The 25,046-nt window shown below is 40.3% G+C and overlaps 1 protein-coding gene across 7 annotated transcripts in view; it reads left to right on the top strand.

The window, feature by feature from the left end:
- The window catches only part of UMAD1 (UBAP1-MVB12-associated (UMA) domain containing 1), a 147,590-nt gene that overhangs the window by 8,258 nt on the left and 114,286 nt on the right, over positions 1 to 25,046 (top strand). For 5 of the 7 annotated variants that reach the window (XM_045005222.1, XM_045005221.1, XM_045005216.1 and 2 more), the window contains exon 2: positions 3,135 to 3,240. In XM_045005222.1, the coding sequence (XP_044861157.1) occupies positions 3,159 to 3,240 (82 nt within the window). In that variant the 5' untranslated portion in view covers positions 3,135 to 3,158. Of the gene's footprint in view, positions 1 to 2,454; positions 2,500 to 3,134; positions 3,241 to 25,046 lie in introns of all 7 variants that reach the window. The other 2 variants (XM_045005219.1, XM_045005220.1) reach the window with 1 other exon arrangement.

Raw genomic sequence — 25,046 nt, 5'->3', positions numbered from 1 at the left:
CATTTGACCATGCTCTGCGTGGCAAGGAAAAGACGGCATGGAGAAACGCTATCAGGGCAAATGGAGCCCATCAATGCTTGCAGACTATTGCTGGACAGTGACAAGAGATGCTCCATTTAATGAATACAAGAGACAAGCCAAGAAGCGCCGAGTAGACACTGAATAGGACTAAACTACGTACATAATAGTTTTTTGCCTTTTGTTTCATAATAAATTTTATTTTTTAAAGTGTTACATAACCAGGACAGATGAAATATTATCATGTAAAGCAACCATAAACACATGAAAAACCTAGGTTTACAATTTATGATTAAAACTCTACTATCTACACAATATACATAGACATAAAATGTAAAAACTTACATAACTTAGAAACAGTAGCCAATCAGTTGTTTTAATTGTCATATTTGAATTCAGCACATCAAAATACATAATAAATAGCACATTTTATCTCTGAAGCAGACGACTTCTCAAATTGTAGACCAGTGTAATTGGTTGGTATATTATTCTCAAGCCTCCCCAGGAAAGAGGGTGAAGGGGCTTGCGGGGATAGGGATTCCAAGTGACCCTTCCCTGAATTTTTGTGTAAATCACTTGGTGGTGACAGCAATACCGTCCAAGGACAAGGAAAGGAATTTACCGTATTTTCCGGCGTATAAGACGGGTTTTTGGGCTAAAAAACAACCCCCAAAAATCGGGGGTCGTCTTATACGCCGGGTATAAACTCCCGACCGCGACTGGGATTTAAAAGGCTCTGCGCTGTCCGCCGCAGTGGGCAGCGCAGAGCCCTCTGACTTCCCGCCGCGGCTAGGATTTAAAAGGCTCTGGGCTCCCCGCCGCAGCAGGCAGCGCAGAGCCTTTTAGATCCCAGCCGCGGCTGGGAGTCAGAGGGCGGGGAGCCCAGAGCCTTTTACACCCCAGCCGCGGCTAGGATTTAAAAGGCTCTGGGCTCCCCGCCGCAGCAGGCAGCGCAGAGTCTTTTAGATCCCAGCCGCGGCCGGGAGTCAGCGGGCGGGGAGCCCAGAGCCTTTTAAATCCCAGCCGCGGCTGGGGTGTAAAAGGCTCTGGGCTCCCCGCCGCAGCGGGGAGCCCAGAGCCCTCTGACTCCCGGCCGCGGCTGGGATCGAAAAGGCTCTGCGCTGCCCGCTGCGGCGGGGAGCCCAGAGCCTTTTAAATCCTAGCCGCGGCTCGGGTGTAAAAGGCTCTGGGCTGCCCGCTGCGGCGGGGAGCCCAGAGCCCTCTGACTCCCAGCCGCGGCTAGGATTTAAAAGGCTCTGGGCTCCCCGCCGCGGCGGGCAGCCCAGAGCCCTCTGACTTCCCCCCGCAGAAGGGGGGGGTGTCGTCTTATACGGCAAGCATATGGCAAAACTAATTTTTTAATGAAAAAATTAGGGGGTCGTCTTATACGCCCCGTCGCCTTATACGCCGGAATATACGGTATGCCTTGGGGAAGTTTTAACCTAAGCTGGTAGAATATAAACATAGGGGGTCTTCCATGCAGGTTCCCACATCTGTACCCCAGAGTTTAGAGTGGAGGGGGGGATTCCTACCTCTCAACATGGAATAAATTATACATATAACTTGATTTCAACGTTTCTGTGCTGTAAGTGTATGCTTTTTATTAGTCATGCAAATGGCATTTGAATTGATGCTGTATATATCATTTTTGGTTTTTTTAGCTGGTAGCTTGATTAAAAATGAAATAAAGAAAGACATTGCATCTATGCTTCTTTTCATAAAAGATGTGAGAACATTTTAAATAAATATTTGGGTGATGGGGAAAAAGTCACTACTTTTTTTTTTTCTTCTGTCAAAGAAATCTCCTAAACCAGGCTGTTTCTCAGAACACGGTAAATTGGGATAAGGAGGGAGAGCTTGTGGACGTGGTTCAAATGAATGTCATCCTGAGTCTAGTGTTGGTTGAAAACTTTGGAAAAGTGAAGGGTTTTTCCCCTCATGAACCTGTTGTTCTGTGCCTTATTTATGAAGTCATTTTTTATAGTGTTTTCATAGCACATTAAGTCTTCAGGCAGTGTATTAGTTAGATAAAAGTTGATTAAATGATCAAAGGTTACATTATAATGAATAGAGATGTAAAGAGCTGTCCAACATTCAGTTTTGTATATGAATATAGTGGCTATTCAAAATTGCTGAGATTGTACATTGCAAAGCTTGGATGGTAATTTGGGTATCCACTGTTGCTGTGCAAATCATTTATTCCACTACTAGCATGTCTAACTGGCTTGTTTTAAATGTGACAAACTGGCCCAGAATGGTCAGTCTATAAGTTTTCTTTTGTTGAGAAAATAACCATGCTAAACTTGCCTGCTTAGTTTCTTAGTAAAATGCACACTGGCCTAACCAAGAATTACCAGTCATCTGCTAGTCACCATATTTGAAAATGGTTTTTAGAAGCTGCTGGAAAAGTTACACAGGTACTTTGCTGTTTTCTAGGAATGCAAGATCTGAAAAACTGAAACTTTGTATTGTGAATACCTAGTAAGTGTTTTCAGAAATTCATAACTTGGGGCCCAGTTGTTCAAACCCGTGTAACTTTCATGCAGGTAATTCAATTGACTTCAATAGAGATGCTTGTGCGAATGAAGTAATATGTGTAAATTACAATGGGATTGATCCATTGGTTAACTTGAAGCAAAATTTGTTCCAACTTGGTGACAAGCATACACAGTGAGGATTAAATACCTACTGTATTTCAAGTTTTAAAGTTCAGCTAGTTTTGGATTAACTCTGTCTGAGTCTGGTGAGTTAGGGAGGGCATAGCAATTTTTCATTGGCAAAATGGGTGTGAGAGAATGTGAAAACCTGCATCAAAAACAGCCGAAGGGTTTTCCTTCAACTTTATGAAGAAACGTAGAGACCAAACATGGAAATTTGCAGAAAAATTGTTTATTTGGACTGAAAGTTATTAGTGAGGGAAGGTGAATAATTGTTTTTGTACCTCTGTAGTGTGACTTTCTCAACAAAGTATTTCAATCCATGACACAAGGAAATCAGATTTTTCAAATCTAGAGATACATGTTCAGAGTTAATATATGTAATGTACTATCTTTTTGGTAATTTTTCTAAGCTAAATTGTATTACTTCATACTTATTTAACAATATTTTCCTGTTAGAGAGAGGCTTGGGGAAAAGAAGATATGTTCAACCTTTTCCGAAAAAGCCAAGACTCTAAGAAGGTGTCATTGCCAGAAAGAGAGGCAGATGGATTTGTTCTTTTGGGTAAGTGATTCTAATGTAATACTGTTTTATAATGTGTTTTAATATTACTACTGTCAATTTGGTACTTCTAAAATTTTTTTTACATGAAAACAGAATGAGGAACAGAAATTGGTCAAAACACTGAACACATGCACACAATTCTATTTTTTTAAATATGATTATAGTTGTTGCTTTCATATCATATATTGTGATAAAGAGAAACATGGGTACTTTAAGCTAAATACTAAGGTTCTTAGCTGTTGCCCAATGAGCAAGTAGCATTCCATAAGTATTTGGAAGCTGTTTTATGCCAATAGTTCTATTCTTCCTGTTTTGTAATATAAGGACAAGGAATATTCAATTAAACAGAATGGTGGCAAATTCAAAACTAATAAAAAGAACAATTCTTTTTATGTAATGCATAATCAGACTGTGGAATTCATTTCTGCAACATGTTAAGGCCAAGAACTTACTAAGATGCAAAGAGGGTTTAGATGTGTATTAAATAACAAGAATATCCAGAGTTATAATAGTGAATGTTTCCAAATCTTGAAAGAGAGAAAACTTCCTGTTTTCAGGCTTTAAGCCAATCTCTGTTAGGGCTGAGAACTTTGTTGGGGGCAAAGGGCATAACACATTATCCCTCATCTGCCAACTGTGATTGTATCTTGTGCAGGATACTGGACTGGATGGACCATGAGTAGGGCTAAGATTTTTGTCAAGGTTATTTTTAGTAAAAGTCAGGGACAGGTCACAGGCAATAAACAAAACTTCATGGACCCCGTGCCTATCTGTGATTTTACTAAAAATAACCGGGGGCAGGACTAAATAGGGTGGAGGAATGGAGTCCCGGGGATTGGGGGGGGGCGGGGGGAACTGACAGGCCAAGACCCCCTCCATGGCTGGGGACACAGCCCTGGCTCCAGCGGCGGGTGCAGCCGTGGGGTGGGGGGCGTGCAGCCCTCTGCTCTGGAGCTGGCTGCAGCTGCAGGACAGGGGTGCGTGGCTCCAGCTGCAGCCCCGCTAAGCCCTGGCCACAGCCAAAAGGAGGCACACTTCCCTGGCCGCAGCTCCTGGCGGAAGCTGTGGGGCTGGGGAGCAGCAGGGAGAGCAGCCCCCACTCTAGAGCTGGCTGCGGGACAGGGGTGCACAGTCCAGCTGCAGTCCCCCCACCGCCTGAAAACCAGGGGCTGCAGGGTCCTGATTCTAGCCATCCAGCCCCAGTTGCAGCAGGGCAGGGGCACACAGTCCTGCCTCCAGCCCCCACTTCAGCTGCTGACAGCTGAAGTGGAAGAAGTCACTGAGGTTTGGTAAAGTCACAAAATTCGTGACTGTCATGATCTCTGACACTAAATCATAGCCTTAACCATGAGTCTGATTCACTATGGTAATTCCTATGTTAAAGGTCATATGTAGTTCACTTCAGTCATTGGTATCCTAGCATACAGGAACTGCTTTGTCTGCAATGGTGTACAGCAGATTTAATATTTCATTTTTTTGAGAATGGCAGTTTTGTTGCAGAAAACATTTTAAAATAATCTCTTGAATCCACTGAAGTTCTTCCATATGAGGAAAAAACAATGCAACATGAGTCAGTTTTCTGTCCAGAAAATATTGCCTTTGTCCTTCAAAAAAGCTAAGTATTTTTTCTCACCTTTATTTTCCTACAGCGTATTCTAGATATACAGGTGCCTGAAGTATTGTTTGCAGTGAAAGGAAGAATTGGATACACTACAAATTGGAATTAGTGGGGCTATGTAGCTTTCCATTATAAATAGAGTATAATTAGGGCCCAGTGTAAATCATGATTGTTTTTTTAATATTTATTTTTTATAACATTCATAATAGTGTAAAGGGCAAAGTATTGAATTTCACAGAGTTTGCACGGTATGAATTTTACAGGTTAATATACTCCCAGGACAGAATGAGTTCAGTAGACTAAATTTAGCTGTAAAATTGGTTGTGTTGTGTAGCTGGGTTGGGTTGCATACACACAGCAGTCTACTCTTCCACAAAAATGTGGAAACAGCACTGTAAGCTAAGATAATTTTTTGTATTAAAGACTTAATAGACATTTTTCTTTTTAAAAAACTATTTAAAACGTCAGTTTGGGCATTTTCATGATTTCCGTGCCCTTCCTGAAATCAAGATTTACACAAAGCCAGGAGTGTATTATATTCCTTGCAACATTAAAGACCCAAAACAATGTAGGCAATTGGAAAGTGATAGAAATAGATTTTGTTTACAAAACTTTTTAAACTATTCTGTAGTGTTTGGTTGAAACCACCAATATATAATGGGACCCCATTTCCCAGATAGGTTTATTTTGATCAGAATTTACCAATGAGAAGAAAATACATGCATTTTAAATACTCTTTTGTTCAAACAAATGTATTATGAAAAGTACAAGTCAATAAATAAAATTACTTCTCTTCTAGTAATAGTTCTAGTACAACAGCATAACTGATCATTTGTCAATATTTGTACAATGGGATTTATTAGTGAAACTTTGTTTTTACCTGGAAGATGAATGGCATGGAGATAGAAGTGTTAGCTCTTGATGCTGTTGCTTGTTTTCTGGGACTTGCTAATATAGGTGCAGAAGAACCATGTCAATATCGACAATGTTTTCTTCCTTAATATTAAACGGACTCTGAATGGTGCTAATAAGCAAGGGTTAATGGTACTGGTTTATTGTATTTTAAGCAAAAGTATATTAAACACGCTAGGGAGGATGCCAGTTGGGCATGTGCTTCTCTCATCTAAAGTCACTTGTGACTTTCCCCATAATGAAGCTGCAGTATCCATCATGTGGTTCATGTTTCCGCCACTGCCCTCCCAAAAAAACCAAACTGCTACTTCATCTCCATAAAATTGTTTTACGATACAATGAGTGGTGTAGTGCTTTTTATTTTGAAGACTATCTGAATAGTACACCGTTAAGTAAAAGCCTGTGCCCATGCAAACTCTGGTCAAAATTTTTGACAATAGAAGTTTTAAAATCTCTTGGTGTGTCATTAACCTACATCTGAAAAAAAATTTATTGCTTTCTGTCTTTTATGCATAAGCGAAATTAAGCTACTAATACTGTTAGGTGTCTAATACTACAGTCTGAGTTTACTGAGCAAGGAGGAGGGAACAGGTCCAGGAAAATAACAACCCTCTCGTCTGTCTTTCTAGTCACATAAGGAGATAATAGCTACCTCCTCATTCAGTAATGAAGTCAAAGTAATCCTCTTGGGTACTTGTTTCACACAAAAACAAACTGCAGTTTGCACTTGTATCACTAGGTGGTAGTTTTTTCCTTGCATTCTGCTGCTACTGTAAAAAACCAGTGGAGTATAGTACAGTAATTATAGTATGCCATTTTTATCAGACTGTAGGTTTTAATCATAATTTCAAAGCTTTATTTCAAACATTTTGTAACATTAAATTTATTACTGAAGTGGCACTTTAATAGTAAAAAAATGAACTCTGAAATGTTGATAGTTATTATCTAGATGTTGTTGTCTTGTAATTCCTTCCGAGAGATCTGTTGAGGGCCACGAGATCTACGTCACACAAAGGAATGAATTTGCATATTTTTATAGCAGAAAATAACTGAATGCAACAACATGAATAATTGGGAGCACAAGCTTCATGCTATATTAATACTGTTGAAAAGCATGTGTTGAGTGTACTCTAAAAGCCAGTTGTGTTTTGGTTGAGTGAACTTGGTCAGCGTCTCTTATGTAGATTAAAGGAATTAGGTTACAGAACAACAGAAATTCATTATGTTTTGCAGTATAAGCAGGTGTATTTCTTAAAAGCAGTATGTTTTTTTCTTTCTAGATTTCATATAGCACAGGAAATAGATCTACATTTCACTGTAACTCAAATGTGTTTGACTCTTAATGTCTGTGATCAGAACATATCACTTCATTGGCTGTGGCCTGCACACTAGGAAAATTTCTTGTATATCTTTAGGGTAGTTTTTTAAATAATTCCTCCTCAGTCAAAATTCAAACCCTGAAAGCTTTTTAGCTCTTTAATATTTTTCTAGTCCTCCTGCCTCTTACTTTCTAGGGTTAGATCTGCAGGTCATATTCTAACATACCTTGTAACATGTAAGATTCATAATTGTTTTTTAGCTTTAAAATGTTCCTGTTAAACTTGATTATGCACATTAACATTTTATTTGACATGTCTGTAGTAGCTCCTAATGATTGTAACTTAATATAAACAATATAGTGTAAAGAACAGCTGCTGTTTATAGTGCTGGGTGGACTAGATGTAGCTGGTTAGCCCTTAATCCTAATTGTTTCAAAAAATATACCAGTTTTTGAATATTAACTGTAACAACCAGGACTCCTATTTTTAACTGCTTGTGATTTTAATTTCAGAAGAATGTAATGTAACATGTTGGAACTCAAGAGAATAAGTTGTTTTAGGACTTTCAGGCAAATGTATGTACTTTCCTTTCAGTGTCCCATTGAAAATTCTCCTTGGTCCGTCCAGTGTAATAAACATTTTAACATGTTATTCAAAACATACATGTTAAGCATTGTCTTGTATTTATGTTGTCTGATTGAAAGAAAAATTGCTAAAATTGGAGTACCATCTTTTTCAAGATTGTATGGCTGTTAAGCTTTTTGAAATTTGTCATCTGACAAAAAAATTGTTTTTAGGTCACAAAAGAATTTGACTGTTCACCCCCACTTTGAAAGAGAGAGAGGTCATCCTCCGAAGAATAAAATAGTAGATGCTGCAAACATTTTCCAGAGTTGAGTTATTACAGAATGCATCTTTAGAGTTCTCATGTTGGAGAATTTATATATTGAAACATCCATAAACATTGCTTAATTGACACTTGAGCATAGGAGTATTTAACATTGCTTTTCTAAGTCCTGCAAATAAGGAGTGATGAAAGTAAAAATTTTTGAATAGTTATTATAAAAACAGCTGTTCAAAAATAAATGATAAAGAATTCCTTGGTCATAATGGCAAGTATTCTGCAACGTTGATTGTTATACACTTTATGTATTTTTATTCCTTAGTTTCTTGTTCTGATTTTTTACTTCTGCTTGTAGTGTTCAAATTGTCTCTCAACAGCTATATTCTGCTAGCCTTACTCACATTCAGTATTATCTTACTCCCCAAGTAATATCATCTAGCTCATATATAGCACTTATCAGTGCATCTCAAAGCATTATAGAAAGGATGTAAGAAGTAGTCCTGTTTATGGAGCAAGTCATTGCAGTGAGAATGAGATGAGCAGAATTTAGACTAATGTAAGTGTAATGTTTTTTGTTTATATTTTTGGAGTGGGTGGGGGTGGAGAAGGAATAAATATGGTCTGTAATATTTTTTCCCTGTAATGTATGGTCCACTGAATCGCAGTGGCACTATGTAAACTTGTTTTGATTATAGAACAAGTGTATTTTGGTCTAAAATACCATGAGCGCACTTGTCCTTAAGAAAATGAATCTTTGATTTAATTATTCATACTTTAAAAACATGGTGTATAGTTGAGGAAAAGACAACCTATCATGCACTTGAAGAAAATGACCATGAAGGTGTAAGCAACATTCTGTCATTCACTAACCCTAGCATTCAGCTCAGCTATTGTATAGGTGTTGGCATTATGTCAGAGTATTGTTCATAACATTTAGGATAGGTGTACATTTAATGGTGGCGTGTAGAGTGCAGACACAGTACCCGCAACTAGCATACATATAAATAACAATGTAGATGGTGAGGCACTGCCTGGGGAGGTTGAGTAGAGTGGCCTCCACACCTATATACCTTACACAGCTCTCTACAGGCCCCATGGAAGTGCCCACTGCTATTTTAGACTCTGGCTGCCTGCTCACTACAGGAGCCTTTCCCTACCATGGGAAGGACTATGGTGAAAGACTATGGCAGCTAGGAAAGTTTCTAGCTGAGAGGAGGCAGCAGAGAGAGGCTCTGGCAGGGAGGAGCTGCTGGAGCCTTTCCCCATTGCCTCCTGCTGGAGCCTTGATTGCCCTATGTAGCTATACACCTAAAAGAAGCCTGGTTTTGGGTGGGGGGGACATGCTGAGCATTCACCCTCTAAAAATCAAGCTAATTTCAGCAGTCTGGGCACCCAAAATTCCTTTTATATAAAATATTGGGCATACTTTTTTCTAATCTATAAAATGTGTGTTTATTTTGAACAGCTAACCTTGTTTGCAGTCACTATTTTCCTTGTATGCCAGCCAAAATCTTTCCATCCAAGCTTGAAGAAAAAGCACCAGCAGGGAAGATGTGCTATCCAGTCAATTGTTCTCTTTAGTAGCAATGGAACAAATATCACTCAAGTACATTCCTAGTGGTTGTCAAAGATGTGACCTTTCTGGTCTCCCCTCACACCCTTTAGTATTGTTTCAGTTTGTCCAGTTGATATTTTTTCTAATTTCTTGGGCTCCTTACAACAGCATTCCAAAATATTGATGTCAGTTCTAAAATCAGTCTCTTATTCAACCCGTTTCTTCCAACAGAGGATAAATATTCACTCATTGATCTGGGAAACTTTCGTGAGCCTAGCCCCCATCAGTCAAACTGGCTTGTATGCACAATGCATAAACTTTCAGTTCTAACATGAAAAACAGCAAAAAAAAATTACCTTGTATCAACGTTTTAAAACATCTTCCTACTGCATCAAATCTTCTTAGGATCCACCTCCCTTTCCCCATATGTTTTATGCAGATAGACAATGCATTTAAGAGATATTGGTCAACAATAAAAATAGGACTGCCAAAGAAAAACTTCAGTTTGAACCCAAGTTCAAAGATATATTAAAACTTTAATGAGAAACTGAACAAAAACAACATAGAAAAGTCAAAAGACATAAAAGCTAATCTTGGATAAAATTTCACACCAATTGAAAACTTAAATTCACTTTCCGAGAGAAAAACCATAAGGCTGTATTCCAAAATGAGACATATCTACATAGTCACTACCAGGTGTCTCCATACTGAGATGTTTTGATGGGGAGGGACAAGGTGGGAATAGGGAAGTTTTGATTTACTGATGTATTAACATAGCTAATGCCTGCTGCTTTCTGTCATATTTAAAAAATATTAGAATCAGTTGTTACATGCCTTTTCATCAGAAAAATTGTTTTTAGAGGTCTGAGGGGTGTTGCTACAGTTTTTGAAAACAGTTCTGTTAATCCCATCATTAGGTGAGATACATTCAACCTAAGAAATAAAATTATTTACAAATTGAGTAACATAATAGATTAAATCTTGCTTATTTTAAAGGAGGTGGTATCTTCAGTCAGAGGTGATGCATTGGGGAGGATCCACATGTGCCGTTTCTCCCTCTTCCCCCCCCCCCCAATTTGCCTACCATTTAGCAACAGTTAAATGTTCTGAGGGGACCTATCCAGAGGAGCCACTGCAGACTCTGCCCCAAAAGCAGTGGGCGTGGGCAAGGCTTTGGGCCACCTCTCATTGGGATGCCTAGCAGCGAGAAGGCAGTGGTTCCCCCTGGTGGCCACACTCATTGTGTGCCTGTGCAGCATGGGGAGGGAGAAAGCAGCAGGAGCTGAGCTGAGCCCCCACTCCCTCAATACATGGGTCTGCTTCTCCTTCTCTGCTGCTGGAGTCCCAGTGCTTTGCAGACTGCCATGGGGTGAATGCCATTTGCCTGTTCCTAGGGCACAGGCTGCTCTCCTACTCCTATAGCAGGGAGTCTACCCAGGGGAAACTGCTCCCATCACACTGCAGCAGGGCTTTTCCTGTCATCCATTTCGCAACCACTTTGAGCCAGAGGTGACGTGTGGGGCAGTCACATGCCCCCTCCCAAACCTTTAAATTGTGGCTCCCCTCCCCAGGCAACAGTTATGTGTCACTTCTGTCTTCAGTTGAAAACACTGTTTTTTGTTTTTTTTTATTATTCGCTTCATAAAATCCTAGTCTTGGTTAGTCTGTGAACCACATATTTTGTAGATCCAGTAATCTTGCTGATGATACAATATATCTAATGAACACTTGATACAAGGTTAAGTTTGTTTAGTAGCAACATGACACTTTTCATAGAATAGATTTTTTTCATCAACAGTACTACATTTTCTTTGTGGTTTTTACATTAGTTTTACACTTCCTAAATAGATAAATTTCCTTCAAGCAACAAGAAAAAAAACATAATGAAAAATGGTTGAGGAGGATAATTTCTTTTAAACTTATTTTTGACTGTTCAACGGATTCTAAATATCTAAAAAAAAAAAATTCCTGCTTTGCTTCTGAGAAGTGTATGTTGGAGAGGGGAGCCATTAGTTCTGAGGGACATAGACAAAAGTTGTTTTAGGCCTGGTCTACCCTAGGGCGGGGGATTGATCTAAGTTATGCAACTTCAGCTACGTGAATAATGTAGCTGAAGTCGACATACTTAAATCAACTTATGGTGTCTACACTGTGGTGAGTCGACTGCTGCCACTTCCCCCGTCGACTCCGTCTGCACCTCTTGTGGCAGTGGAGTACAGGAGTTGACGGGAGAGTGCTCGGGGGTAGATTTATTGCGTCTAGACTAGACGTGATAAATCGAACCCCGCTGGATCGATCGCTGCCCGCCAATTTGGCAGGTAGTGTAAACATACCCTTAGTCTCATGCTTCCTCTGCTGCCCCGTGACATAAATGGAACATGCCAGTCCTAGAGGGGACTGTTATAATTGATAACACTGATTCGTAAAAAAAGGACCCAGATCCTTTCCTGTTACAAAAAAGATAACATTGGAAGGCATATCTTAATTCTGTGTTTTTTAAGATTGCTACAAACCATGAACACTTGAAAGTCTGTAAAAATTTCATCTTAATGTTGTTAGAAGCTTCAGCAATGAAACAGTTATGTAAATTTAACTCCAGAGTTCAAGTACAGTCTTGGTAAGTCTACCATAAGCCTACCAGATGTAATAGGGTGGCTGTGGGTTTGTTTCTTTTTTTAAACCTCTTTATTCTCTTCATACCCATGTCCTTCTACATACATAGTTTTATATGTAAAATATATTTTAAAAGAAAGGGAGTGAAAAATACATTTTTATAAAATTGCACATTTGTTCCTCTTTCTGGAATTGAAAGAATTTTTCTACAGAACTAGTCTCCAAATTCCTTTTGTCCATTAAACAAGTCATTAAGCATACCCAAACTCATTGAAGTGATTGTTTCTTTCAGGTGTACATTATATACACAGTTTTTTTAAATGTCTAGTCTAGAGCAAGAAACCCTTGCTCTGAAACCTGTTTGACCCTAGTGGCTATTATATATATATATAGTTGCTGATACTGACTCCAGGAAATAGACAGGACCGGCGAGATCCAGAGTAAAGAGAGAGCTAGCTTTCTGTGTATCCTCAGTGTGAATATTCATTTTTAGTACTTGAACGTATGGAGAATCTCTTCCACTTAGGTTAGGAAGTACTGTGATATATTTCTTAAAGGAGTCATGCTTCCAATTAAGGATTTCTCTGTGCATTTTACAACCATTGACTTTAGCCCGAAAACACACCTTATATCAACCATGTGAGGTAGGTAAGCATTATATCTATTTTACAAATAAGGAAATTAAGTCACAGATAAATCAGTTTATCTGAAGGCACCTATGAAACATGCCAGAGCTGACTCCCACTGCTGTGTCTTTGAACACCAAATCACTTTTCCTTCTGATTCTACTTAACTCTGTCTTCATAGGTGGTTGTCAGGACTGTTGGAATACTTACTTGTCTTATACCAACACAAATTGTGGCAGAATTTAGTGTTAGCTATTTTAATGGGCATCAATGTAGACCTTCAGAACTAGAGTTCTCATTTTTACTGCTTTTGTGTGGATTCCCCATAGAGATTGTTTAGCTCTTGCTCTCTCTTTAATTTTTTGTATGTTATAATTCTTCAGTTTCCTGTTGGTAACTCTTTCCACTTCTAAACCACTATAAACTAGAAATGATGACATGCTCAAATCCTATTTCCAGCTGTAACTACCTGTAAGTGTGACAAAAAAATCCTGGGAGGTGATTGTTCTTTCCTCCATTAAGAAATTACAAATATAATCTCTTTTTTGGTTTATAGTCTTATTTTCTAAATTACTTTTATGTTCACATGTTTGTATTTTTGGTCAGATTTTTCTAACTTTCTCTTTCTGGCACTATATGTGAAAGAAGCGTAGAATAAAATGAAGTAAAAATCTTAAATGAACCAAACTTTACCATAGAATCTCTATGGATAGTAATTTCATGATCTAATAATAAGACTATATTACCGACCACCTGACCAGGATGGTGATGGTGACTGTGAAATGCTCAGGCGGATTAGAGGCTAAAGAAATAAAAAATAAACTCAGAGTAAAAAAAAAACTTTGGAGCTGGCTTGGCTCTATGCGAGCTAGAGAAGCATAAGACTATTCAGACTTGTGCTATCTGGAATGGCTTTCGAAGGACTGTTCCATTGACCCAGAATTGCTGGAGTGCAATGTGCTCTAGCTTTTACCCTTCCTGACCTTGACATGACCCCAAAACAGCCACTACACTTGGAGGCCAGGAACAAGATAGAGCTGTCTATGTTGGCTTTATGCCATGTGAAGATTCACTTACACAAAGGGAATTTTCGCTTTGTTTAAAGTAGCCCTTTGTCCTTGTCTTTCAAGCAGCAGAAAGACAAGAGTAGGGGTCCAGGATTTTGCATGTGCTCTCTAAAGTAGCAAGAACCAAAACCATAAAACTAAGAGCTTTATAGAATAAACCTAGCGCATATTGCACCCAGAAATAAATTGAAAGCCAGAGTAGACCCTGAGAAATGCTGCTAATGCTGAATTGTAGACATGTGTGGAGGTGACCAGGATAACTTGACAGATTCTCATGTTGCATTGTATGAAAACAGCCTGGGTTTGATACCTAAGACAAGTTGGGCATCTATGTAATGCAGGCAAATTCAATTTATAGGAGATAGCTATGAATCCTGCAGTTGTCATCACTCCTTTTAGGAGTTCAGCAACCTTAATTCCATATTAACAAAGTTTTTTTTTGTGCTTTTTGAATTTTTATTTCTTGGAAACATTCTGATTTTATTATCATTATTTTTTATTTTATTATATTTATACTTTTGTAGTCTGTATCCAAAGAACTTGATGGGGTGGTTGGGGTGGCACTGGGGACAGAAGTTGAGCACCTAGGTATGTTCACAGCAACTTTTATTGCTTCAAGTTTCTGGACTGTCTGTGCTCTGAACTAGTCTCCTACTTAAATCAGAGCCGTGGTTAGGCTCCTGTAAATTATGCTAGTTTTGGGGTCTCTATGTTTAGAGAGAGAAGAATATTGTGTAGTCATGCATCAAAGCAGAAGATAATTTATAGTTTACCTAATCTGCAGTCACATCTTTACATTTCCTTCTTGGTAATATTTCAGATCTTCAAGGAAACAATAAATCTAGGTAAATTTTTAGACCTTCTAGATCACTCTGCAAAAATATTCTGTTGTGATTACAGTTTTGTCTTAATTAAAAACTCAAAGCAGAATTTCAGTTTCATTTATCATTTTTATGTTGCTATGAATTTACCTTGGTTTTGGTAGTATTTTAAGTGATACCAATTGGATACAGTGTGAAATTTTTGCTTTAAAATATCAATCTTCGGACACTTTTTTTGTGCTGGGATGTATTCTGCAAATATGATTGTTGACAATTGAAACAATTTCAGGATTAGATCTTGATAAAACTTCCCTTCTCAAAGTAAACTCATCAACATTTGTGAAGAAATTGTTGGGAGAAAACAGTCTGTATGTGTTTAATTTCTGCATTACTGTGAATCCAAAGTTGATTAAATCTCTTCTATACACTGCAGTATGCATCTCAATGCTTAAAATGAAAACCAAAAACCATAGTATTGAATTTAGTGTGACTGAACCATTCCAGATAATTCAGGAAAATACCTTTAACTTCACTGTATTCTGAACTTTCTAATCTACATTATTTTTTGATGACCAGCCTTTCTGGAAGGGCACTTAAAAACAACAGAGTGTGATGAGTGGTTAAACTTAAAACCAGGAAATACAAAGTTACACTACACGCCATCTCCACAACACAACCTTAATTGTGCGCTCTAATTGGCTGTTGAGAATGGGTCAGTGCAGATGATGCAAGTGTTATAGGATGTAGTAAAAACTAAATTTTATATTCTGTGCAACAAATCCAAAGTATTGACAGTGGCTGTAGTTGCTCAGGCATTGTGCTGAAGAAATAAATGTCCATCTTGTCCAGGATAAATCTGATTTATTAAATTCAGATACACTGCTACCTTGATATAATGCCACCCAATATAACACGAATTTCGATATAACGCGGTAAAGCAGTGCTCCGGGGTGGGGGGGCTGCACTCTCCGGTGGATCAAAGCAAGTTCAATATAACACAATTTCACCTATAACACGGTAAGATTTTTTTGGCTCCCAATGACAGCGTTATATTGAGGTAGAGGTGTATTTAGAGTGGTATGAAATTTAAGCATCCTCTATAGTGAAGACACAAGATATAAAGTTTCTGCATTTAATGTGTGAGAGATTTAAAATAATCACTCTTATTTTTTTCATTTTTTGTAGAAGTTGATCAGATGTGAACTAAAAAGGATTTTACAATATCTTAATTTGTTAAGCATGTAACTCAGATGAACTATTGGCTAAAAGCTCCATATAGATGATATGGTATTTGAAGATCACATTTATTCAATTGGTGCATTTTACACACTTCTACAAGATGAATAATTCTGGTACTCAGTAAAAAGTAAATCTTTGAGGTGCAGGATGTAGTGATGCATAACTCGTACTTCTTCTGAAAGGAGAGAAACTTTTTTCTTTTAAAAGAAAAATAGTCTTATAGAGTATGGATGTTCTCTTTTTGGTGTTTTTGTAACTTTTCTCCCTGAATAGTCATCTTCTGATTCTTCTTTTTACATTTCCCTATAAAATATCTCATGTGGTAGGCTTTTTTAATAAGAATTTTTTTGTGTATTAAGAAGAAAGCAATGAAGTTATTTTTGGGGAAGAGGTTAAGAAATACACTGAATGGAACACATCATGCCTGTCATCAGTTCACTTTATCATTCTTTCCCTGTTGCTTGGAGTAAAACTTTCTTAAATATGAACACGTGGGTCAGTTGAGCATGTGCTTTTTTTATTGGTATGCCAGTGTTTTAATTTTTCTTGTGTGTGGGCGACACATGTTAGTTTATATAACTTTGAACTTGTGTAGCTCCCTTTTCTTTTCCAAACTACTCTATGTTGAAGGCTCTTGTCATGGTATTCCTGTCATTAGATTAATATTCCTGCTTCTCCTTTTCCATGTGATATAGGAGGAGTACTATAGGACTGGGAGCAGCATTATTAGCATATTCATGCTATATGCAGGATGAAAAGGATATCTGGAGAGGTGCTGTCTCCCAAGAAAAATACTGGATTGCCACACCAGACCATAAATCCCATTACATCTCAGAATATCACAGGAGCACATGCCTCTATATACGGAACAGGTGTACCATGGTTAGGTGGAGAGGGGAGAGAAAGCTTGCAGTGCCACTGTGTGCCTGCTCCACCTGATCTAGATTAACATCTTCCCTGTAGAAATGAAAGATTGAAGTCTCCAGAACCACTTAGCCAATGTGCTGAAACTGTCAAGTTTCTTTCCTTTAGCAGAAAGACAAAAGATGATGGAAACAATTGGAATTGTGGTTTAAAACATTTCCTGATTTCCTGGATAGTTATGGCATGGGACTTAAATTCTGTGTGCTGTAGTTTGCTCAGATTCAACCTGTGCTAAAGCATGATAGGAGAGAGCTATATCTGTCATAGGTAATCTCTGTTTCACACCCCGGAGGCACATTGCTACAAAAATCCCATTGTAATGGATGTGTGGAGCTTAACATTAACAAGAATTGGCAAATTTATCCATGCTTTCCATGAAAATTTCCTTTCTTTGAGTGATAAAGTCCCTGGTTCATCCAGAACAGAAGCCGAAATTAACATCCAAAGATTTGTCTTGGCGGTAGATGGAATTTACCATGCTCTGCAGTAGGATAACTTGTTTTTTTTTCCTCTAAAAATCCGTAATATAATCTGTAATTAAGAAAATAGTTCTGAATTATCCTTGTAATAGAAGTTCTCACCTGGAGGAAACTTCAGGAGGCAGGACATTCCCCAGACCCCAGGACTAAAAGGTCTAGTTCTGCTCCCAAGCTGCAAGTAGGCATTGTAATGGATCTGTGGCCCTTGTTACCAAAGAGGAAATTTTCAGGTTTGCATGGATACATTTTTCTATTACTATCATAGTCTGTAAAAGGATGAGAGGTTTTTATTGTTGTATTGTAATTAGGACACTTTTTAAAAGTTATTGACATTAGGGCTTTGGCTGCATCCATTTTGATCCTAATACGCAAGTTATTACATGCTGAAAATAGACAGCCAGTGTCAGTCCAGAAATTTGGTCAGTTATCTTCCCTGCCTCATCCCATTTAAAAAATAAAACAAAAACATGACAGGCTAACCAGATTTTATGTGAGTGGAGAAATGTACTAGTTTAGAAAATTGAGATGTTCTGAAGTTCAGTAATATTTAGGGCTATAGCTGTTAGCTTAAAATTACTACATATCGTGTGTATTTTTAAAAATGCCTTTCTTGGTGGTTAAATTTTGTGGCTGAGTGGTTAGGTTTCAGATTTTTGTATATTTGACTTTATCAGTAAATGTGTCTGGCTTTGGCTGGAGGAGGCTTACTGAAGTTTGATTAGGCATGTGGGAGATCCTGAAAGATATCTTATTTTTCCATCTCTTGCTAAACAAATATTTACTCTCAGTAGTGAAGATATTGTACAATAAATATTTAAGAGCTTGAATTAGTGGTAATTGAAACCTAGCCTGTATACTGCAGAATCCTAGAAATGTAGGATTGGAAAGGGACCTCAGTAGGTCATCTAGTCCAGTGCTTCTCAACCTTTCCAGACTAGTATATCCCTTTCAATAGTCTGATTTGTCTTGCATATCCCCAACTTTCACCTCACATAAAAATACCAAAGTATCACAGTACACTATTTACTGAAAAATTGCTTACTTTCTCATGTATCAGAGGGGTAGCCGTGTTAGTCTGGATCTGTAAAAGCAGCAAAGAGTCCTGTGGCACCTTATAGACTAACAGACGTTTCGGAGCATGAGCTTTCGTGGGTGAATACACCCTTCGTCGGATGCATGTAGTGATTAGGCATGTGGGATGCACTACATGCATCCGACGAAGTGGGTATTCACCCACGAAAGCTCATGCTCCGAAACGTCTGTTAGTCTATAAGGTGCCACAGGACTCTTTGCTGCTTTTACTTTCTCATGTTTACCTTTATCATTATAAAATAAATCAATTGGAATATAAATATTGCACTTACATTTCAGAGTATTGTATATAGAGCAGTATAAACAAGTCATTGCCTGTATGAAATTTTAGTTTTTACTGACTTCGCTAGTGCTTTTTACGTTGTCTGTTTGTAAAACTAGACAAATAACTAAATGAGTTGGTATACTCCCTGGAATACCTCTGAGTAGCCCCAGGGGTACACGTACCCCTCGCTGAGAACCACTGATATAGTCTAGTCCCTTGTGCTGAAGCAGGACAAAGTATTATCTAGTTCAGGGTTTTCAAAGTTTGGGTTGCGATCTAGTACTGGGTAGCGGCATGTAAGGGAGTGGGTCGCTCTGGTCAGCACCACTGACTGGGGCATTAAAATTCTCATTGGCGGTGCTGCCAAGCTAAGGCAGGCTAGTGCCTACCTGTTCTGACACCGGAAGCGGCCAGCAGCGGGTACAGCTACTATGCAGGGGAGCCACAGTGCTCCACATGCTGCCCCCACCCCGAGCACCGGTTCACGGCCAATGGGAGCTGGTGGAGGGAGGGGGCAGTGTCTGCAAGCAAGAGTCAGGCGGAGTCACTTGCGCATCTCCGCCTAGGAGCCAGATCTGCTGCTGGCTGTTTCTGGGGCACAGTGCGGTCCACGGTGCCAAGACAGGTGGACAGTCTGCCTCTGCACCCCGGCTGCGCTGCTGACCAGGAGCCACCAGAGGTAAGTCAGCACCCCAATCCCACGCCTCAATCCCCTGCCCCAGACCTGAGCCCCCCCTAAACCTGGACTCCCTTCCTGCACCTCAAACCCCTCATCCCTGGGCGCCATCCCAGAGCCTGCACCCCGAACCCAGAGTCCTGATCCCCCCTCCCACACCCCTGTTTCAGCTAGCTGGAGCACTTGTTAGCCAGTACCGACAGCTCTGATGGTTGAATGGGAGCCTACTTTCTTGATTGCCAAGTTAGAGGCTCTGGATAGAACATCACCTGGTAACCATCACAAGGAGGCTAGCCCAGCAGAGGCGCCTGAAGGTCTGTCATCTATCATTATGACTATCCGGGGGACCGATGGTACCCAGTGCCATCGGGTTCCCCTCTACCAGTCAACTCTTCATAATGGCATTGTAGCAATACTTGGGATCCCTATACAAAGCACCCTGGATCTGTGCATGAATGCCACCTACCCTCTCCTAGCAGACACCAACTGGCTCCATCGAAGTATGAGGGAGGAGAAATTGAGCCAGGCCTGCTGGGACCAATGGTTCCAATGAGTGTATCCTCCTCATCAGATGAGGTGATTGCCCCATCTTCACCTTCCCCACCCAATGACTACAGGAAGTATCAAGAGCCCTTGAAGAGGGTGGTGACTGAGTTTCCAGATCCAACTCAGGGAGATGTACAGGATAGTCAGACTAGGCTCCTGAACATTCTGCAACCTTCTGTTCCAGGTTGGGTGATTCTTCCTATGAACGAGGCCATTATGGAAACAAGCAGGATAGTTTGGCATACTTCCTGTTTCTTGCATCCACCCAGAAAGGGCTAATAACCATTATTTTTACCAGCCAAGGGAGCGGAGTTTCTGTTGACACATCCAGTATACGCTTCTCTGGTGCAAGCAGCCACTGTGAAGTCTAGGTTTCAGCATCCCATGGCAACACCCACTGATAATGGTACTAAGCAGCTAGACTTCCTAGGGAAGAAGATACCTTTTTCTACCAGCCGTCAGTTTTGAATTGCTAACAAAGCCTATTAGTTGGCAAAGTATGATATCACCAGTTGCTTCACATTCTTGGACTTTAAGAACAAGCTCCCTCAGAAGGACAGCACCTGATTCCAAGGCCTCATCGAAGGCAAACTGGTAGCTAAAACATCTCTTCAGGCTGCAGTTGATGCCACTGACACTGCTTCATGACAACTGTTGTAGCTGTCCCTCTTTAAGAACAAGTCTTGGTTTCACTGAGTTTCTTTTGGAGAACTGTGTTTCTCTAGTGATGTCATCTTACATTCCCCCCATCCTCCCAAACTTTTGGTGTCCACCTCATTCACTTTACTCACAACTGGAGGGCAATAACAATAAACAAGTGGGTGCTCAAGATCATTCACTCTGGCTACATGATCAAGTCTGTCACCTCCCTATCACCAACCCTTTTTTCAGGGGCCACTTTCAGAAGAAGTTCTCCCTCAGGAGATAGAAACTCTTCAGTGAGGGGCTATAGAGCATGTTCCACCTCAACATCAAGGGAAAGGTTTCTACTCCTCATGTTTCTTAGTTCCCAAGAAAAACAGGATGGAGACCAATCCTCAGTTTACATCAACTTAATGTCTTTATTTGAAAATCAAAATTCTGTATGGTCTCATTGGCATAGATCAGTGGTGGGAAACCTGCGGCCTGACAGGGTAATCCGCTGGTGGGCCGTGAGACAGTTTGTTTACATTGACCATCCGCAGGCACGGCCACCCGCAGCTCCCAGTGACCACAGGCCATAGACTAATCAAAGTGACTTTAGACTCCACTGCAGCAAGGGCTTTACATCCCTATGGAAAGATTCCATGCTATGAACAAATCACCCTCAGACCACAGTCTGTCTTTCTCTAGTAGTCTGCATGGCCTCCCGTACTTACGTAATGCTATTTACCAAGCTCCACCTCTGTTGTCTACAGGCCTGGTTCTGGTCTGTTTACTCACCAGGCAGAGACAACATGAATACCAGGGTAACAATTCCCACAAAGGTCACGGCTTCTCTTGTTTGGGGGATGAACCCAGAACAAGTGCATGTGAGAATCACTTTCTTTTACACCCACACCTGACACAACTGTTTTCATGGGTAACAGAATCTTACACAGAGCTCTTCTTCAGGTCTGTGTAAGCTCGAAATCTTCTGTCACACCAACAGAAGTTGGTCCAGTGAAACGTATTGTCTCCCCCACCATATATCCTAGGACTGACACAACTACAACATCATTGCATATCTAGATAAAACCAATGTCTGTTTTCTCCATAAATAAACACAGTGGAGCAAAATTATTTCTCTGCAATAGCAGTGCACGTATGGAACCGGTGCATCAGAAACATACAGCACTTTCAGCAACATACCTACCAGGTGTGCAGAACTCTTTCTTTGGTGGACAATCTTAACAGACACTCTTCCACAGACCACAAATGCAAGACACCCAATTCTGTCCTGAATGAGAGCTTCATCCAATGGTCAACAACATCCTGGGACCAGTTCACCTCCCAGATGAACAAGATGTTTCCCTGGTACTTCTCCAGAGCATCTCTGGGCCGGGACTCCAAGGGTGATGCCCTTCTGCTGCCCTGGACACATTACTTCAGGTTTGCCTGTCCTCCCATTCCACTGATACCATAAGATCTACGAATGACTCAGAACAACAGCCGTCAAGTCATTCTCATCCTGCCCAAGTGGCCCAGGTGACTTTGGTTTTCAGACTTTCTGTGAATGGCAACCTGATCTTCTATCAGCATACAACCCTCTTTTGAGTCACTAAGTCTGGAGAGCAGCCTGACCAGTCATCCAGTCCAGGCCCTCTTCATCTCATGGCCTGGTATTTGGATAGGCTTTAGACCCAGAGCATTCATGTTCAGAGGCTGCTCAAACTATTCTCACTCAGAGCAGAAAACTCCAGCAGAAAATGCTATCTGACCAAATAGAGATGTTTCTTAACATAGATGGTATAGAATAAATTATCCCTAAATTCCACAGGAATTCATTATTTTAGACTAGCTCCTCATCTGTCCGGCATTTCCATAAGCTTTCTTCGGGTCTACCTTGCAGCAGTCAGCACCTTTCATACCCAGTTGAAGGTATACTGTTTTTACTCATCCAATAACATTTAAATTCCTGAAGGTCCTCGCTAGAATTTTCCAACTGGTGGTGAAACCAACAATGCATTGGGCTCTTAATACTGTTCTTTCAATACTTATCAGACTTCCCTTGAACTGTTAGCCACCTGCTCCATGTCCTGCCTCTCCATGGATGTTGCCTTCCTAGTCACCATCAAATCAGCTAGAAAGGTGAGTGAACGGAGCATTTATGGCAGGTCTGCCATAGAACACATTTCATAAGGAGAAGGTTTCCGTTCGCCGCCTCCTCAAAATGACCCCTAAGGTCATTTCTGAGTTTTACGTAAGGTGGCTGCCTTGAGCTTTATCCATACTTTCACAAAGCATTATACATTAGTCCAGACCTCTTCTACAGATGCAGCAATGGAGATGGCAGTATTATCAGCCTCTATACCAACAGCATCCTCCCACCCCCTCTTCCAGTCACACCTATATGGAACATTTATAGGGGCCAGCACTCAGTTACTCACCTGTAACTGGAAGCTCTGTGAGAGATGTGGTTGCTATTTGTATTCCACTATCTGCCCTCCTTTCCCTCTGCTTTGGATCTTACTTGATTCATGATAAGAAGAGGAACTGGAGAGGCATCAGTCTGCACTACCTCTTATACTATTCCTGTTTGGATCATGAGGAGAGCAACTGTGCAGGTTCAGACCAACAAACACTCCTAGCTAGAAATCTCTGATTTCAGGCTCATGGTGTTCATGTGTACCCACATCTGGAATATAGATAGGGACCATATTTGTAAGAACTTCCAGTTACAAGTGATACTCCTGGGGAAATTCTGCACCAAAAAATTAAATTCTGTGTACAATATTTTAAAACTCTGCATATTTTATTTGTCAAAATAACATGATATAATCACACCAGTTTCAATTATTTTTGGTTATTTATTTCAAAGTACTTGTCAACAAGTATACCTGTTAACAATAAAGACAACAACAAAGATTCAGGAACTTTTTTTTGACAAATAGACTCCTTACTAGGCATATTAATTCAGAACTCTGAGTAATAATTAATTTAATCTACAATACAGGATTGCATTTCCTGCACTCCTCAGAAGCAGTGTAAAGGCTTGGGGGAGTCTGGGGTAACAGATGAGCTGTGGGAATAGGAAGTAATTGCTGGGAAGGAGCCTCGGTGTGAACTTGGAGGGTTGTTGGGTATGGGTGGAGAAAGTATGAAATAGGTGTGTGTGTGTGGTTTTTTTTGTTTGTTTTTTTCCTCTGAGGGGGCGGGGAGGGATTGTTAGGGAGCATCCCCATGCAGCCCTGGCTGACCTCAGCCCTCCCATTTAGTCAGGCACATCTGCCCCTGTCCCCAGGTGTTCCTACACCCCTATATATCCTTGCACTCCCTGTCCACATGTGCCCCTCCACCCGCACTCAGAAACCCACTCCTCTTTCCCTATGTGTCCCTGTACCCCCTTCCCCTGTCCCCATGTATCTCTGTGCCCCCACCCAGCCACTCCCCTACCCCAATGTAGCTCTGCATTCCCTCCCTACTCACCATGTGGCCCTGCCCCTCCCTCTTCCCTGTGGCCTTGTGCCTCCACTCCCATTCAGCCCCTACTCCTGTCTGTCCGCCACACTAGCCCTTATGATTATGAGCCCCTGTCTGACACCCTCCCCCTTCCCCCAGTATCCCACACCGTTGGTCTCCCTGTAGCCCATGTCTCCTGACCTGGCCTGACAGGTGTGAAGAAGGCAGACTCGTTCTCTTCCCTCGCTGACTGGGCACTGCTGCTGTTTTCTGTCACCCTCTGGTAGGCAAAAGGAAAAACTTCAGAAGTTATTTTCTGCTGGGAGCTGCTGCTGTTCTTGCTCCACAGCATCTCTGGTGGTTAAAAGGTGGAACTACAGCAACATTTCAGCAGAAGCTTTTTTTCTGGGCAAAAAAATAAAAATATGTGTGGCTCATTAATTATGTGCACACAGTAGCACAGAATTCCCCCAGGAGTAAAGAGAGTAATCTCCACATCTGATTTTCTCATACCTCGTTTGTATTTCTAGACTGGATGAGGGGAATTAGCTTTCTTGGTTTTTCAACTCCAGTTGGCTTCTTAATGTTGAACTAGTGATTCAGCTTAAGTAGTTGAATAAACTGAAATGAAGAACACATTCTCTCCACACCTGTGGAAGAGGCTGCTACTGTCAAAAGCTGGTTTAGCACTTCAGTGCACTCTGGTTCCAGGTGCTTAGCCACTGTTCAGTGGTTTCACTTTCTTTAATATTTGGCAGCAAACATGTACTGCTTAATATTTTTTTATTTAAATTAAATGATTTTAATAGGTTATAATAAGTTTAGGCCTTAACAAAGTTGTCAGTTTCAAATTTTAAATAACTTTATTTTTATAGATAAACTTGTATTTAATTTAAATTAAAAAAAATCCAGTTTGAATTTTAAAAAAGTTTTTTTATCCACAGTTGTTTTATACAAGTGAGGTTACTTCTTTTCACACAGTATGCATAGACAGAGTTCTGTATCTGAACATTCAACTGTCTACCTGTGCAATTTGTGTGTGAGTGAGAGAGAGAGAATATGTGAATGCACACAGATGCAACCTTATTGCTGGCATTTCCTTACCTTTAGAGTGTTTGACTTTTCACCTT

Source organism: Mauremys mutica, chromosome 2 (assembly GCF_020497125.1).
Source record: "Mauremys mutica isolate MM-2020 ecotype Southern chromosome 2, ASM2049712v1, whole genome shotgun sequence".
NCBI classification, from domain to species: domain Eukaryota; kingdom Metazoa; phylum Chordata; order Testudines; family Geoemydidae; genus Mauremys; species Mauremys mutica.
Note: the sequence above shows the minus strand (reverse complement) of the source record. Positions and strands in the feature narration are given on the sequence as shown.